The sequence below is a fragment of the Syngnathoides biaculeatus genome, chromosome 9, assembly GCF_019802595.1.
Source record: "Syngnathoides biaculeatus isolate LvHL_M chromosome 9, ASM1980259v1, whole genome shotgun sequence".
Taxonomy (NCBI): Eukaryota; Metazoa; Chordata; class Actinopteri; order Syngnathiformes; family Syngnathidae; genus Syngnathoides; species Syngnathoides biaculeatus.
The window spans coordinates 2632157-2649574 of NC_084648.1; the positions used below are offsets into that span (position 1 = coordinate 2632157).

At 44.2% G+C, this 17418-nt stretch overlaps 1 protein-coding gene across 1 annotated transcript; it reads right to left on the minus strand.

The window, feature by feature from the left end:
- Nucleotides 1–826: 826 nt before the first annotated feature.
- Nucleotides 827–3040, minus strand: gpr78a (G protein-coupled receptor 78a). Its single transcript, XM_061830579.1, has 3 exons — nucleotides 2217–3040; nucleotides 1982–2095; nucleotides 827–1067 (listed from the first exon to the last, which is right to left on the minus strand). Exons 1-3 carry the CDS (start codon nucleotides 2888–2890, stop codon nucleotides 827–829), a joined length of 1029 nt encoding a protein of 342 aa, XP_061686563.1. The 5' UTR covers nucleotides 2891–3040.
- Nucleotides 3041–17418: the final 14378 nt, after the last annotated feature.

Genomic DNA, 17418 nt, shown 5'->3' on the forward strand with positions numbered 1-17418 from the left:
TAAAGTAGTAACAGTCTTCCTTGACTAACTTGAGTAACCATTTTGGTTACTCTAACCGACCTCCGGTCATTGGTAACCTGGATCTTTTCCCATGTGTAATTGCCATGCTTGGACACAAACACAAATACAGTGGTTCACAACATTTTTTTAATAACTATCTTTAACTAGCTTGGCTTTTATTTAAACATAGTGGGAGAATACCCAGTAAAAATGATGTTTTGAATATCATCTCTTGACACATTTACACACACACGAATTCCAAGACTGTCATATTTTTATTGCATTACATGTGACAGTTTATTCTTCAAATATGTATTTGTGTTGTCATGTGGTACAATCACACAATTTCAGACGCGTATGGCACTGGACATAATATCTGATGTCAATTTCAGTTGCTATAAGATGAATTTATGCACATGAATAACACATCTTGACAAATGCAATATTACTCAAAGAGTACAGTCCAATAAAAGTGATGTTGTAAATACTGTACATGTGGTTTATACTAAGTCTTGTTCACGTGAAGAAGTCCTTGGCAGCGCCTCGCAAGGCAAACTGATCAGCCCTATGGAAATCAACAGTCTGTAGCATTTAAAAGGATTTTTGGCACACATCACAACAACGCCTGCCTGCATTCAGAATACATTGTTATTTGTCCTTGACAAATAAATTGGTCACGCTGTTTCTCCACAAAGTACATCGCCCGGCCTTCCCTGAAAAGTGTCCATGAGCAGGGCCCGGGTCCCCTTCCTTTTGCCATCTCCATTTAAACATTGGACACAATGGGGGCAGTTGTCCCCTCATTAAAACGAGCTGCATACTGTGTTCATGTTTTTCGAGCGCAAGTGTCTTCTGTGGTGTCAAATGTACTGCTCCAGCTGCTGGCGGAAAGCAGGTAATGATCCTTTCGCACAAAGCGGCCGATGACACGAACCAGGACCTTTCTGTACTGGTGCCGCAATAGGCAGTAGACAAATGGATCGCTTGAAGCCTTCGCGTAGCACAGACATTTGCTCATGATGCCCCAGTACCGTGGGATGTGCACCGAGGGCAACAATTCCGCTAACCTGCGAGAGGACAGAAAAGATTTGAATTGTTGTATCATTTGCATTGCATACAATTGCCATGCATCCCTTTCTAATATCTCACTTATCTCACAGAACTACAGTAGAGTAAGAAACCTAAAATATTACAAAGGCTCTTCGGTATTATATGATAGTTAGGGAAAATGAATGTTCACTCATGGTAGTGACAAACAAAAAGTAACACCGTTGTATCTTTTGATTATTTCGGAGACAGCAACGGTTACAGCTAGAGTGTGTGTCTTATGGCTGGGGAATGTATATACAGTATAAAAACATTTTGTTTCAATTTACATCGCGTGAATGTATTCGGAGTTACGTGAGACCAAAGTGAACTATATAGCTGAAAAACATGAAAGCAAAATGTTGTAACCAATGACATGAATTCAAAGAAATTAAAAAGAAACAATATTCCTTCTCTTAATGCTATATGTATGGTATTTTTTCTTCTTTTCCAGCTTCTTTCCAGTTAAAGGGTCAATTTTCAATTCATAAAAGGATATATTTTACTAGGGTAAGTATTCATAGCGCGATACTTAATATCCGGTCAAATGTACATACCTCAGAATCATTCCTGAGATAGACATTATAATACTAACTATTACACACAATTCAGAAAACTCAAATTTGAGGGGGAGGAGAACTAAAGTTTCCACAACAAATGTAAAACAGAACTGGAACAGAACCTGATTTCATTTCACTGCTAATACCTGCATGTTCTTATTCCGTTCTTAATTTTACAGTTGTAATATGTCAAAGTGACTGTTGCACAAAAAAAAAAAAGTTTTCCAAAAAAATGTGGCCACAGAGCCTTGCATAGTATTATTTATCATCCATCAATTTTCTATACAGCTCGTCCTCATTAGGGCTTTGGGTAACTAATGCAAAGCAGTAATTACCTTGTTATGACATATGGTGAAAAGCAGAAAATGAACGAGCCAATGAAGATGCAAATTTTCTTCGTGGCCCGCTGTCTCCTCTTCTTTTGTTCTGACAGACATCTTTCTTTCACACTGACAAAGGCAAAGAAAGACAGATTTATACACGTTTGATGTCACAGTAATGACATAATCTGAATTAGCTTGACAAGCAGCTAGACGTCAGCATATGCCCAAATGTACACTTGTACCGTACCTGGGGTGAATGTCGACCAACAGCAGCAGAGTCTGCACTGTGATGACGTCTATCCTCTTGCAGTGGGACTTAGCCACTCTCAAAACTTTGAGGTAGGAGAAACAAAGCACGGCCAGGCTGAAAGTAAAGCTGCTGCAATGGAGGAGCACGGTGAAGGTGGCATAGGCGGCCAGCTGCGACCTTCCCTCCGTGGCCAGGTGAACGGTGCATGAGGCGTACGTATGGCTGTAGCCTCCCCAGTCCATGAGGAGCTGAGTAAGAGAGAAGGTGAGGGACTGTAGCCAGGAGTAGACCACCATCAGGATAGCATCCCGGTAGCGCATCTTGCTGGAATAGCTCAGAGGAAACATGACAGCGATCCACCTGTCCAGGCTGAGTGCCGCCATGCTCAGCATGCTGTTGGTGGTGAGAAAAGTCTCAGCAAAGCTGACCATTTGGCAGAACAAGTTCCCAAAGGGCTCTCGGCTTTTGGCCACTCCAAAAAATGTGGAAGGCATGTTTATGAAAGCGAGGAGGATGTTGGAGAAAGACAGGTTCAGAACAAAGATTCCCGGGACGTGGGACCTCAACTCTGAGCTCTGGGTGAAACACAGTAGCACTGACATGTTGGTCACCAAGGAGACAACAGCCATCACCACTATAGACACTTCTAGGAGGAACTCAGGGATGGTCATCGTTTGAGGCTCCACTTTGGCGACGCTTGTGGTTACGGATGCTGCGGAACTAAGTCCTACATGTTCCGGCTTCCCATCAGCTGAGACAGATTGTCACACAAAATGCACATGTGGAGAGCTGTCCAGTGCTGAAACACCAAAACTGATCCTTTTTGGCTTGAGCTGCACCAGCTACTGTGCACCCACTGAGTGTTTTCACCTATTGTGATCTATCTGCAGGAAATACCAGAGGAAAAGTGTGTGGACGGTGGCTCGCTCTCTCTCTCTTTCTATCTCGTGGCTCTCAAACATGCGCACTAGTCGGCGCCTCCTCTCACGCTGGAGATGCCGTGCGCCCCGCACGTGCAGCCGCTTGCTGGCTCATGTGACGCTTGAACAATATTCATGCAAGCAGGACTTAATATAGGCTTGTCAGGGAGTTTGCGCACTCATTTGGGCTGTTTTCTACTTAGAAATTAGTTGACGCCCCGAGGAATCCAACAAGAAGCTTTACAATCTAAAAATCCACAAGTTATGCATGTATAAAAACACCCAAACTGCTTTTACAAAGATAATGGTCTTCAGCTATGACTAACATAGTTCAGGGAATATTTTTGACATGCCCTCCATCAGATTGAGCATTGTTTCTATATTATCATGGATCTAAATAAGGCAATCAAAATATTAGAAAGGATGCCATGCAATGAAAATTATAAACAAGATTAACAGATTATCACATGAATGGCTCTCAGTCATTGAAGAAGAGAGCAAACATATTATTGGTATAGCTTTTGTCTTGGAACTTTTTAGCCCATGCAGGGGTACCTAATGTTGTGTCTGATGTTAGTGTGTGTTGATGGCAGATAATTAGTATTAGCAAACATGAAAACGTGACCACCATCTAAGTGTGACCACAATGACAGATCGAGTTCAGGAAACAGTAGGTGAAATGTGGAGACGAACTTGTCTCCGTGGCAACACAAAATCTCCGGTGGGCTCAAAACTCTTTGAGCTTCATCCCCTACAGCTCTGTTTTGTGCTGAACTAAATGCATGTCAGTGTGTGTTCAAAAAGACTGAAGATCTACCTGACACATCCATCTGAGCTCAGTTCTTTCGACATTCCAGAGAATGTGTGATTTAGCTAAGAACTGTGCTGCGTATGGTTGATCTTATTGTGCATCACCTCTAGCACGCAAGTGTGAGCGTGCTTGTACATGTGACTGCTTGGGCAGGTTATTCCTTATAGTGCAGTACAGTAGTATACACGGTACATGCTTGTTGGTGGGTATAAAAAGCCTTACCAAGCACCCCCCTCTCCCCAGATGTTGTTTTACTCCCTCGGTCACTATTGGTGCCATTTATCAGGTATATATGTATGTATATGTAGATATGTTAATTTAATCATTAACAGGCTGCTTACAGTTTTAATATTGCCCTTTTATTTTTTTGTCCTCCACTTTTAAATGTCGACTAAATGATTGTAGAATAAACTTCCTTTGAGGGAATGACAAGAAATTACAACCACCACCACCCCCCCCCCCCCCCCCCCCCCTTCCTCCTCCTCTCTCTCCGTGGGAAGGAACCCTCTCTGTGGTCACATGCTTCCTCTGGCTACTCGGAGACCAGGATGCAGTTATGCAAGCCACACAATGCTGATGGCACCAGCACTTAAGAAGCGCTATTAGCACAGCGAGGAGTCCACCCCACAAACTGCCCATGACTGTATGACTAGGCATATGCTGAGTACGCTGGGACATTACATAACACCGCAATTCCAACAGTCGGCACCACAATATGGAACTCGTGCATCACATTTGTTCATCGCCTGAGAAGGATTTCATGGTGTCCACCTGCCCTGCACGCAAGTCACTCTCGGCCCGGCTGCAGGTGATGTGTCCTTCAACCATAGGTGTAGAATCAGTGCCAAGAGTAAAGATGTCTGATTGTCATGTAATAGGTGGGGGTGGGGTGAATTGATCAAACACTAATAGCCTTAGATGTGCTGCGTGTGTAAGCATATCTCAGCTGAGCAAATGCTCTGCCCGTGAACCCCAACTCACACAGAAACTCACATGCGCAGATACACACAGACGCACTCGTTTTCAGCCACGCTTACTGTCACTCTAGCTCGCCCGCCGTGCCTCACTCTCCCTCGCTACATCACTCCCAGTCACGTGCTGACAGTGGAGGAGTCTGCCTGTGGATGGCTGTGTGATGCTAATTTAAGATGAAAATAATAACATGTACTGTGTAACGCTCTGTGCTTTCTTCTGGTATTGAAAAATTGATTAAAAGAGCTAATCTATTTATCTCTCTGTCTGTCCATCACTCCATGCATCCATCCATCAATCCATCCACAGTGGTGTCCAAAGTTTGGGCCACAAGTCATTTACATGTCACTGCATGAAGCCCACATATATTGGAAATAATATTTTACAAAGCCTGCAACATTTTTTTAATGGGGCAGGTGGTTGGAAATTGTGGATGCTGAAATATAGGGTGGTTAGGGGACACCCATTTGTGTAGGTGAAACACCCCTGATCGCTACTAGAACAACTAATAATCAATAATCATCACCGGTGAAGTAGCTGTGTAGCAGGGAGGTCCAGACGTCCCTCTCCCGAGCCACCTCCTCCAGCTCCTCCGAGGGGATCCCGAGGCACTCCCAGGCAAGCCAAGACACACAGACACTGCAGCGTGTACTGGGTCGTGCCCCGGGTCTGTTTCTAGTGTGATGTGCTCGGAACACCTCACCAGGGAGGCATCCAGGATGCAACCTAATTAGATGCCCAAACTACCTCATCTGACTCCTCTCAATGTAGAAGAGCAACGGCTCTACTCTGAACCCCTCCCAAATAGCAGAGCTTCTCTCCCTATCTCTAAGGGCAGCCTGCAAAGAAAACTCATTTCAGCCAACAGTTTCTGGGATCTTGTTCTTTCCGTCACGATCCACTCTACCAAATCAGAAGCTCCGATGTCTATGCAATTTTGGAGAGGTGTGTCAACCAGAACAGCCCTACAACATCCATAGCCTTTCGGAACACCAGGTCAATCTCATACACCAAAGACTTTTTTGATCACCTCAACTCCAGAAAGAATTTTTCCCGGCACCGCCTGTGTGGAGTTTGCATGTTCTTCACGCGTCTGCGCAGGTTTTCTCTAGGCACTCCAGTTTCCTCACGCTCCCCAAAAACATGCATTACTGTATTTGAAGACTCTAAATTGCCCTTAGGTGTGCTTGTTGTCATGATCCTGCAGCTTCAGCACGAGCTGTGCGGGTGTCCGCGCAGGTGCGCTGATTGGGAGGTGCACACACGCCTCATGCAGCCTGATTATGCTGTGGATTTATCTGACCGCGATGACAACTGGCCGGCGCCATTTCGCATGATCTTCATGTCCCGTTCGTGTGCTCCGGTATCCCTGATCGAACCTGTGTGTACCGACCTTCGCATGATCTCCGACCAACCTTGTAAGCCTGACTCCTTTGATACTTCTGCCTGCGTTGATTGTTCCCCTGTGTACCGACTCCTGCCTGTCCGCTCATCTGCTCTCTTCGCCTGACGCCCCAACAACCGCTGCTGCACCGGACTGCCTGCTCGATCCCCTACCTCTGCATATAATAAACGTGTCTCTTCTTGAACTACCTTGCGTCTTCCGAGTTCCTGCATTTGGGTCCTACTCTCGTTCCGATGTGACGTGACAGAACGAACTGGCCAATACAGGACCCAGCAGGAAAGACCCGGCGTCGCCGGGACCGACGCAAGGTAAACATTCTGCCGGAGGACCAAGCCTGTCCAATCCGGGTAGGCTTCCTGACGTCCTACGCTTCCGTGTCTTACGCTCCGCCAGCGAGGTAAGAATACGTCCCGAACACGACCCGTCCGGTTCCTCATATTCTTCTGGACTCAGACTTTTCGGAATATGAGGAGGACCGTGATTTGTATGACCGGCTGCCTGAGTACGACTCCGATGACTTTGATTTTGAATCTCTTTGCCTGGCTTTTCATCCCAGTCAGTTTGTTTCACCTCCCCGCGTTTCCAGCATCCGAGCGACTTCGCCCTGTAGGTCCAAGTACACCAATCTGTACGAGGGAACCCGCTTGGCCATAGACCCGGGACCTCCGCGTGGCGGCCAGAGGAGACGCCCCGGCCGGGCGCTCCCTTGTGCCCCGCACTGCGCGGCAACTAAGACACAGTCCTCCCACTCCTCGCCGACAACGGGGAAGCCCGCAGACCCGCAGCTGGTGGCGAAGCTTCCAGCCCAGAGGGAGGAGGAGCCACAAAATCACGAGGTGTTCTACCGTGAAATGCGGGTGGAGATAGAGCGGCAGAGCGTCGAATTGGCGGCTCTCACGGCCCAGGTCCGGCAAGGATTGGCGAACCAGCTACTCTGACATCGCAACGGCGACGGACTCGCTGCTGATGCAGGTTCACGTGGCAGTTGGAACTGACCCGCTTCCGAGACACGCCCACGTGTCAGTTTCAACTGACTCTCCGCCTGCTCAGGTTCACGTTGCCGTCCAGGAAGGGGCGATGGTGTCGCCGCCTTCTCACGTTACCGTCCAGGAGGGGGCATAGGTGTCGCCGCCTTCTCACGTTGCTGTCCAGGAGGTGGCGATGGCGATGGGGTCGCCGCCTTCTCATGTTGCTGTCCAGGAGGTGGCGCTGGCGATGGGGTCGCCGCCTTCTCACGTTCCTGTCCGACAAGAGCTGGGGAGTTCTGATGAGCCACCCCGGAGCTGGAGAGACTTCGGGATGGTAATGGTGGCGGTCATGGCTCTGGTCCTTCTCTCCATCATCCTATTCACTCCAGATGGCTCCCAGCCGCTTCATGACTTGGCCTCATTGGTGACCAATCCACGGCTGCCTACTGACCAAGCCTCGGTGGCGACCAATCCCTAGTTGTCTGGCGTGGGAGGTTCTCGTCCGGAGCAGTGGCCTGCCTCGTTCTGGTTCCTGCTTCGCCGTTTGGTTCCTCACAGAGGTCGTCCGCCCGAATCGCCCCTTGGGGACCCTGGTGCTTGGCGTCCGGGTCATCCTCCTGACCTGTCCACCCAGACGCCTTGTGTTTGGTGGCCTGGATGGCCACCAGACTGGGGTTTGGGGGGGGGGGGCGTGCCCTCCTCCGGACACCCCTTCCGCCCACCCCTGCCTGTGTTAATTATTATCTGTTTTTTCGTTTAGGCACATCTGGGAGCCGTGCCTTTGAGGGGTAGTACTGTCATGATCCTGCCGCTTCCGCACGAGCTGTGCGGGTGTCCGCGCAGGTACGCTGATTGGAAGGTGCACACCTGCGCCTCATGCAGCCTGATTATGCTGTGGATTTATATGACCGCGATGACAACTGGCCGGCGCCAGTTCGCATGATCTTCATGTCCCATTCGTGTGCTCCGGTATCCCTGATCGAACCTGTGTGTACCGACCTTCGCATGTTCTCCGACCAACCTTGTAAGCCTGACTCCTTTGATACTTCTGCCTGCGTTGATTGTTCCCCTGTGTACCGACTCCTGCCTGTCCGCTCATCTGTTCTCTTCGCCCGACGTCCCAACTACCGCTGCTGCACCGGACTGCCTGCTCGATCCCCTACCTCTGCATATAATAAACGTGTCTCTTCTTGAACTACCTTGCGTCTTCCGAGTTCCTGCATTTGGGTCCTACTCTCGCTCCGATGGGACGTGACACTTGTGAGTGTAATTGGCTGTTTCTTTCTATGTGCCCTGTGATTGGTTGGCAACAAGTTCAGGGTGTACCCTGCCTCGTGACCGTTGATAGCTGGGATAGGCTCCTGCACTCCGGCAACCCTAAGGATTAGAAGATGAAAATGAATTTATATAAATATATAGGTGGATGTCCACTGTGAGAGAGATAATCTAAAAAGAAAATCCAGAAATCACAATGTAGGATTTTTTAACAATTCATTTGTGTTATACAGCTGCAAGCAAGTATTTGAACACCTGTCTATTGGCTAGAATTCTGACCCTCAGAGACCTGTTAGTCCGCCTTTAAAAGTCCACCTCCACTCTATGTATTATCCTGAATCAGATGCACCTGTGTGAGGCCGTTAGCTGGATCAAGACACCTGTCCACCCCATACAATCACTAATCACTCAAACTTGTAACATGGCCAAGACCAAAGAGCTCTCCAAAGACACCAGAGAGAAAATTGTATAACTCCACACGGATGGAAAGGGCTACGGAGAAATTGACAAGCAGCTTGATGAAAAAAAACTCCATTGTTGGAGCAATCATTAGAAAATTGAAGAAGCTAAACATGATGCTCAATCTCAATTAGAGTGGAGCCCCATGCAAGATATCACCTCATGGGGTCTCAATGATCCTTGAAAGGTGAGGAATCAGCTCAGGACTACACGACAGAACTTCGTCAATGACTTGAAAAGAACTCGGACCACCGTTTCCAAGGTGACTGTTAGTAATACACTAAGATGTCATGGTTTGAAATCATGCATGGCACGGAAGGTTCCCCTGCTTAAACCAGCACATGTCCAAGGCCTGTCTTAAGTTTGCCAATGGCCATTTGGATGATACAGAGGAGTCATGGGAGAATGTTTTGTGGTCAGATGAGACCAAAATGGAACTTTTTGGTCATAATTCCACTAACCGTGTTTGTAGGAAGACGAATGATGAGTTCCAGGCCAAGAACACCATCCCTACTGTGAAGCATGAGGGGTTGGTAGCATCATGCTTTGGGGGTGTTTTTCTGCACATGGGATAGGACGATTGCACTGTATTAAGGAGAGGATGACGACCGCCGCCATGTATTGTGAGACTTTGGGGAACAACCTCTTTCCCTCAGTCAGAGCATTGAAGATGGGTCATGGCTGGGTCTTTCAGCATGGCAATAACCCGAAGCACACAGCCAGGAAAACCAAGTAGTGGCTCCGTAAGAAGCATATCAAGGTTCTGGTGTGGCCTAGCCAGTCTCCAGACCTAAACCCAAAAGAAAATCTTTGGAGGGAGCTGAAACTCCGTGTTTCTCAGCGACACCCCAGAAACCTGTCTGATCTGGAGAAGATGCGTGTGGAGGAGCGGGCCAAAACCCCTCCTGCAGTGTGTGCAAACCTGGTGAAGAACTACAGGAAACGTTTCACCTCTGTAATTGCAAACAAAGGCTACTGTAACAAATATTAACATTGGTTTTCTCAGGTGTTCAAATATGTATTTTCAAATGTATCACACAAATAAATCATTAAAAAAAATCATACATTGTGATTTCTGGAGTTTTCTTTTTAGATTATCTCTCTCACCATGGACATGCACCTACAACGAAAATTTCAGACCCCTCCATGATTTCTAAGTGGGAGAACTTCCAATATAGCAGGGTGTTCAAATATGTATTTTCTTCACTGTATATACTGTATATAAATAGAGAGAAAAGGAGAGAAAGAGAGAGAGAGAGAGGAGAGAGAGAGAGAGAGAGAGGGAGAGAGACAATCCCCCACCCGCATACTGTCTTTTTGGGTTAAGATAACAGTTCATTTTTGACAGGTCTATGTGCCAAATATTTTCTCCAGTCATTTGTGCATCTGTTTCTTGTCTGAGCTTTCTGGAAAATGTGTCTTGGAGGTCAAAGAAAAAGTAGTGCTACTATAATGAAAAAATACAGTCAGACAAAGAATATAATACACTCCTCGTCTGTGGCTATAAAGACAGCCAAGATAAAGACACAAAAATGCAGAAACACTTCTTAGAGCCCAGCATGCAGTGTATAGCTATTATTATCTTTCTTCAAATATTCAGCTCACCACACAGGCACCAAACAGCAAAGATGAATCCTTGTTAGCAACACATTGCAACACCCACACACCATTTTAATGAACTTAACCAACACTTTACAACAATATTGCTTCTGCAAATCCATGCACAAAGCCCACACAGAGGTCACATGATGATAGGTCAATGAATTATTTGAAGGAGGAGTTTAGCAAAGAGCTGATAGGGTTTTGAAAGAGAGAGATAGCTGGATGGAGAATGAAAAAAAGAGAAAGAGGAATAGATGGAATGAGTCAGCAGTCTGCCAGAAAGAAGGAGTTGAGAAACTTTAGGGTTTAGTCATTGCTGGAGCTCTGACAAAAGAATTTCTGGACTCACTTTACGCTATGTGTGAGGGGTGGAGGTGGGGGATGTCTTCATACCTACGTGCATGTGCATGTTTGTGTGCGTGCGTCTGTGTCTGTCACATTGAGGCCATCCAGCTTTGAGGAATTTGTTCAAAACCAAAACATAGCACTGGCTAGCTACACTGCAAAAATGGTTTAGCTCAAACAAAAATGAAACGAAACACGGTACAGTATTCGTGGGTGTAACCTCAGAATTTAAAGTAGGTAACACCAATTTTTTTGTCATGTCTGCCTAACTGTTTTGAGGGTTAGGTGTGAGTGCGTGTGACTGTTTTCCTCCTCAGTATGTGCCCTGCGATTGGCTGGTTACCAATACAATAACAATACTTTTGTTACTTAAAGATTTAGGGCATCTTTTTGCGCTATCTGAGAGAAATACAGTACAGTATATACATTTTAGCACCACCTTCTTCCATCTCCAGCAGACTACCACCAAGATGTCGTGCACTCTCAGAACAGTAGTGTGTCAGATTTAATGGCTGAAGAATATGTCCAGTCAAAGACAGATACATATTGAAAACTATAAATGACTTGAAACTAACTCTAACGTCAGCAAAATGCAAAGTTTATTAAGTTATCTTATCAAAGTCAACATCACTCCTTCCATCGAAGTCCGCAATGAATGTGCAACCTGCATTCAATTAACAAAAATCCTGGGGGCAAAACGAAATCTTTAAAATCAGTGTTAAGATCTTCATTTTAATTACAGTTAAATAAAACCCCTAAAATACATTTGAATCTCAAACTTACATTGTTCAAGAACTTAAAAAAAGAGCAACAGGTTTGTTATATATTTTTCAATATACAGTTAGTCACTGAATGTGCATTCAGTGCATCCATCATGCTTTCAAACGTGGAGAGAAAGAATAGATTAGAGCGCATGAGACATATGGGCTCACTTAGACTTTTCCAAGACTGAGCAGTCATGGAACCACATTTTAAAGAGATGGTGCCTTTATCTGCATTACACGGTGAGCTACAGGCAATATTGTGTGCGTGTCCATGTGTGTGTGTGTGGTGTGTGTGTGTGTTGTGTGTGTGTGTGTGTGTGTGTGTGTGTGTGTGTGTGTGCGCGCGCATGTGTGCATGACTCACTCACTCACTATCTCAGGCAGATCTAAATACTTGAATACATGGGGCCTGGACTACTACTGTCCTGCTGCAGTTTTGGCTTAATTTTGTCATTCCCTCATGTCAGATGACTCAGTCTGTAGACTTCAAGATGTTTCATCCCACAATTATATCCCTGACTAACGTGTTGTGTTGTGTTGTGTTGTGTTGGAAATGCCACGTGTCTTCTATAGAGCTCATGCACGTGACGCGCCATATTGCCGGTCAAAAAGAGCTGCTCGACATTGTGGGGGACATTGAATCGAGGCAGAATATTGACAATGCCCGAGACTTGTTGTCCTGTTGGTTGTTATAACAGACAAGACAGATATTCAAAGAGGTCATTCTATAGAATCCCAGCTGAAAAGACGAGAAAAGATCGATGGATTTCGGTAATTAAATGTGATGGATGGTGCACAACCAAATACACACGACTGTGTAGCGATCACTTAATTTCAGGTAGGAATTATTCTTCTCAATCTCAAATTCCCAAGAACTATTTATGATGCCAAGTTGAATCATTTTATTTATTTATTTGTTTATATGCATTGTTCTCAAAAGAGTCCAATGCGTATGTTAAAGAAAGAAAATAAACCTTCAAGTCACACAGAGGTTTACGTAGGTTAACATGTGGCCGCAACACGCTTCCGTGTATGGGGGCTGAAGCCTATCCCAGCAGTTTATTTTCTTTTTTTAAATACGCATTGGACTCATTTGAGAACAACGCATATTTTTTAAAAAAACGTCTGTCATGGAGAGGTTTACCGAAGTTTAACGTGTGGCTACAACACACTTCCATGTACGTTGGAGACGACTCACTATCTTTTTTTTTCCAATCATAGTTAAGGAATGCGAGTATGTGTCAAACCAGGGGTCATTTATTTAAATATTGGTATTTGTATTGAAAAAATCTGAGTGGCTCCATTCCTATGTGGGATTGTTTCTTGATTGAGAACAGCTCCAGCAATGAAGTATTTGTATGCATCCAGACTTTTCTACGCTTTCAAACTCTTCCGTGTAATTCTTGATGACCTACTCACCAGATCCATGTGTAGATCCAGTTGTCCAAGACAAGCGGAAGGTGGTTAACACTCCAATTTCTTACCGGCGAAAACATCGACTTCGGTATTAAATATGGGTCCTCTATGCTAAGTGTCTCTAATTTTTCCACGTACCTTCATTTATTTTCACCTTCTAAATGTTTAACAGTGGGCTCGAGTTATAAGACGTATTTTCGTGTCATCTCCAACAGACTTAACATTGAGCAATGCTTTGCTTGACCGGCACAATGGCCAGTCACGTGACTTCGGTGATCTAGGTGCACGAGCTCTATAGGGGCACCAAGGTGATGTCCCGACCATTAATTGCACTACTTCGCATGGTCAAAAGGGGAAGTTATAAAAACACTCAGCTGTAAATGGATGTAATTCTTACACTGTCTATGACAACAAACAAAGGTATAAATTTGCTATACAGCTTGTCCTCATGAGGGTCGCAGACCCACTGATTTTGTGCTAGAGATGGGTACACCCTGGATTAGTCGCCAATAACCCTCATACTGATCGACAATTTATAGCCTTCAATTAACCGAGTACACATGTTTTAGAAATGTGGGCAGAAGCTGGGGAATTAAAAAAAAAAAAAAACAGTGACAAGGCGAAAACGAAAACTCCACACCGAGCCTGATTTAGCAGATTTCAAAGATTACAAATGATGTAAAGGCTAATTAAAATGTTTTACCTAAAAATATACAAAGTAAGTTTGAAAATATTTAGCATGTTTAATGTGAAAGTTTTTAATTGGTAAGATTTAAGGCAAAAGTGACGGAAAGATGATTTATAGTGAAGGTTGTGAAGAATCAACCAAATAATATATTTAAATGCATATTAAATCAAAAGTATTAAATAGTTAAATTGATTTCTTAACTTATTATCATAATGGTTAATCATTAAAATAGTGCTAAAGAATTTATTTGAGATGCTCAAGGGAAATTTGTGAAATTAAGAGTTGTGTTTATTTTTCAATCTGTAAAAATGGGCAGAAAACATCAGATTTATTCTTCCCACTGCTCCTTTTGAATTGAATGTTGTGTATTATATAGGAAAGGGGGGAGGGGTAATGTGTAATGAATTGAAAATGAGAAGTAAATATTTTTAAGGTAGAATATCTCTACTGTAAGAATAATAAACAATACACGTTAATTTCAGTGGCACCTTTGAGTTGTCTATCTGTCTGTCCATCCCTCTGTCTGTCCATCTGTCTGTCTGTCTGTCTGTCTAATCTATCTGGTTGGAAGTGTCCAAAATCTGTCACAAGAACTAATATTTTGGACATTTCTAATTTTCTCGGAACAGTTTGGAGACAAGTCATTCATGCGCCAACATGAGACAAATCAAGGTTCATAAAGACATGGATGAGAGACTTTGCTGTGGATGAAATTGAATGGCCTGCAGAATACTGACCTCAGCCCAATAGAACACTTTTGGATGAATTACAGTGGAGATTGAGAGCCAAACCTTCTCATCCAGCATCAGTGTGTAACCTCACAAATATGCTCCTGGAAAAATGGCCATAAACTCACTCATGAACCTTGTTGAAAGCCTTCCAACATCTGTTAAAGATGTTATAGCTGCAAAGGGTGGATCGGTCGCATTCAACTCCGTGGATAGAGCCAGGTGAACGTTTTTTTGTTTTTTTGTTTTTTTTTGGGGGGGGGCAATATAATGTAGTTTTGTAGCACTTCCAAACACTGAAATGTGTCCCTATTTCCTTGTTTCTCCAAAACTTGTGTCTTAATTGTCACCTGTATTGAAAGTCGGGAGGTTTGGTTTAGTAATCTGATTGTTGTACTGATTGCATCTCTCACCTTTGAAAGAGTGTGGAAAGATGGGGTAACACAGGCATTTGCTTTTGTGAAGTAACAGTCTTTTTGTACGATCTGTGGCATTTTGTGACCAGGGCATACTATGACCCGTCGCGGTGTTTACGCTATTTTAATCAATGTTAGGCGGCACGGTGGGGACAGAATTGTAATTTTTAGGGAACCTGAAAAGAACTCCTATTATCCCCCATTTATGATGTGTTTGGGAAAAGACCTTAGACCAGCCTCCACTTAGTTTTGTTGGATTTCAATCACCTCAATGACCACTGCACTCCACTTTAAATGTCTGTGGAATTATTCATGATTATCATGTTAAGAAATGTCAGATGATATTTATCTGTGAGCCAGATGCAGTCCTCAAAAGATCCACATGTGGGTTGCAAGCTTACGTTCCTGACTTTGGACAAAGGGCAGTGGTTTTCAAACTCGGGGGCACACCCTCTGCCAGAGGGACATCCCTCCAGCCCCCCACCCCCTCTCAGAGGGGCACCCCCCACACGCACACCGATTTTGATCCTCCTGACATTTTTTCTATCCCCCTGATTTCCAATTTTCAGTGCTATAACCCGCCACACTTCTTACATTTTTCAGTTCCCACGTCGGAAAAAAAATTCAAGTGACGGGGGATGCATTCCCAAAAAAGTTCTAAAACCACTGGACTAAGGTTACTATTGCTTTGGCAGGCCCAAAAAGTTGCAAATCGACCCTGATGTCTTAAAAGTCGAGTGTCAAGCGTACAAATGATGAAGACGTCGTAGTCCTAAAGGAGTTATTTGTCTGTCAGAGAGTGTACAGCACATAATGAACGAATGAGTGATAGTGAAATAGGGACTTATTACAATGGATTGCAACATAATTCTCTAGAGGAATTTGACAGCTGTGTGCTGACACAGTTGTGTGAATGTGGTTCTTTCCTGGAATCTATGAAATCAATAAGATACATAAATAACCTAACCTTGCACCTTCTGAGTTCTAGCCACATCTGAAAGAGGTTTGCACGTTCAATATGCCATCTATTGGCTACTTTGAGAATTGTGAATTGTACTTTACAACACTTTTATCCAAGTATGCGTGTATTTAGTGTATACCTCCAAACCTATCTGCTCACATACATGCTCACATACATGAAAAAAAAAAAACTCAACCGTGACTCCATATTTTTAATAATTCGGATGTCGTGGTTAGCTAACATTAGCTAAAACACTTTCCTGTGACTTAATATTGTTATTCATTCAGGTAATTTAGCTACATGACCTTTGCAAATGTCTACATTCAATGATACACTTGTATAGGATGTGCACATGACCGGTCCATGTTGCAGTATTTGAAAAATCTTGTCCCTTGAGCAGAGAGGTATGGAGGTGACTCCTCACTGCAAGCGCACACCCGTCCCCTTTTTTGGATCGAAAGGTCATCCTTACGCCGGAAGTTAGCTGGGATAGGCTCCAGCCCTCCCGCGACCCTTTTGAGGATAAAGGCTTGGAAAATGGATGGGTGGGCTTTTTACAGCTTTTACAGTGCTTCATTTGATCTCTAGATGGCGGTGCATTCATATATTAGAGCCAAAAAGGAAACTTCCCAACAGATTAAAGACAGAAGCCTGATTTTACACCATTTTAAAACTTAATTTAGCTACATGAGACACAATATTAGAAACACCTCGTAGCTTGACATAATTTAGTCCTGCATTGCTGTAAACTACAACCACAATAAACAACTCTGACAGTGGTGGACAAAACAAATCATCAGACATTTAAAAAAAAAAAATAAAAGTAAAAGTGTTTAATGCATACCATTATATTTTGGAGGTGTACCCAAATGGACATTTAGGGCCATTTGAAGGATTTACATCTCCGCTGTCGAGCTACGTGGGGACAAACATTTGATTGTGGACTTCAAGATGAGTTTTGTCTCTTGGAGGATCAAGACGTGTCTCCTTTGGTATGTTCTGCTGCACCACCATTACAGTATTACTGTTTATGGATTTTCCCAGGCCAATCCACAAACACATGTCCAACAAAGAACTTCGATGTACACACACATTGCAGCACAGCCTTAGGGGAGGAATATAACATGGAGGCTCCTACTGGGCAATGTGGTTGCAATTTGTCCAGCGTGGGACTCAACCGATGTTTTCATACCCTTTTCCCATCCCCTTTCTTTTACACACATACTGGGAATGTGTAACAGAATTGGACAATAAAAATGAACAAGTCCACAACTTCATGTACTATGTACTAACCTCTTCATTTTTACAGGTGCAGTGTGGCTGGGGTTTTTCCAAAGCAGTATTTTCCATGTAGATTGCACATTATCCATTGGAAGATGTATTTATTCAAAAACAAAGGGTCCAGTGCAAAAATAACACCATTTATTACTTTTGCAGTACAGTTTTACAGTACATTGCAATCCGGCATC

Excerpts from the sequence above, each read along its gene's own strand:
- gpr78a (XM_061830579.1), bottom strand. The coding sequence starts at position 2,890 with ATGACCATCCCTGAGTTCCTCCTAGAAGTGTCTATAGTGGTGATGGCT. Across the intron at positions 2,096-2,216 it reads TTGGTCGACATTCACCCCAG|TGTGAAAGAAAGATGTCTGT; the intron begins GTACGGTACAAG and ends TGCCTTTGTCAG. Across the intron at positions 1,068-1,981 it reads TCACCATATGTCATAACAAG|GTTAGCGGAATTGTTGCCCT; the intron begins GTAATTACTGCT and ends GTCCTCTCGCAG.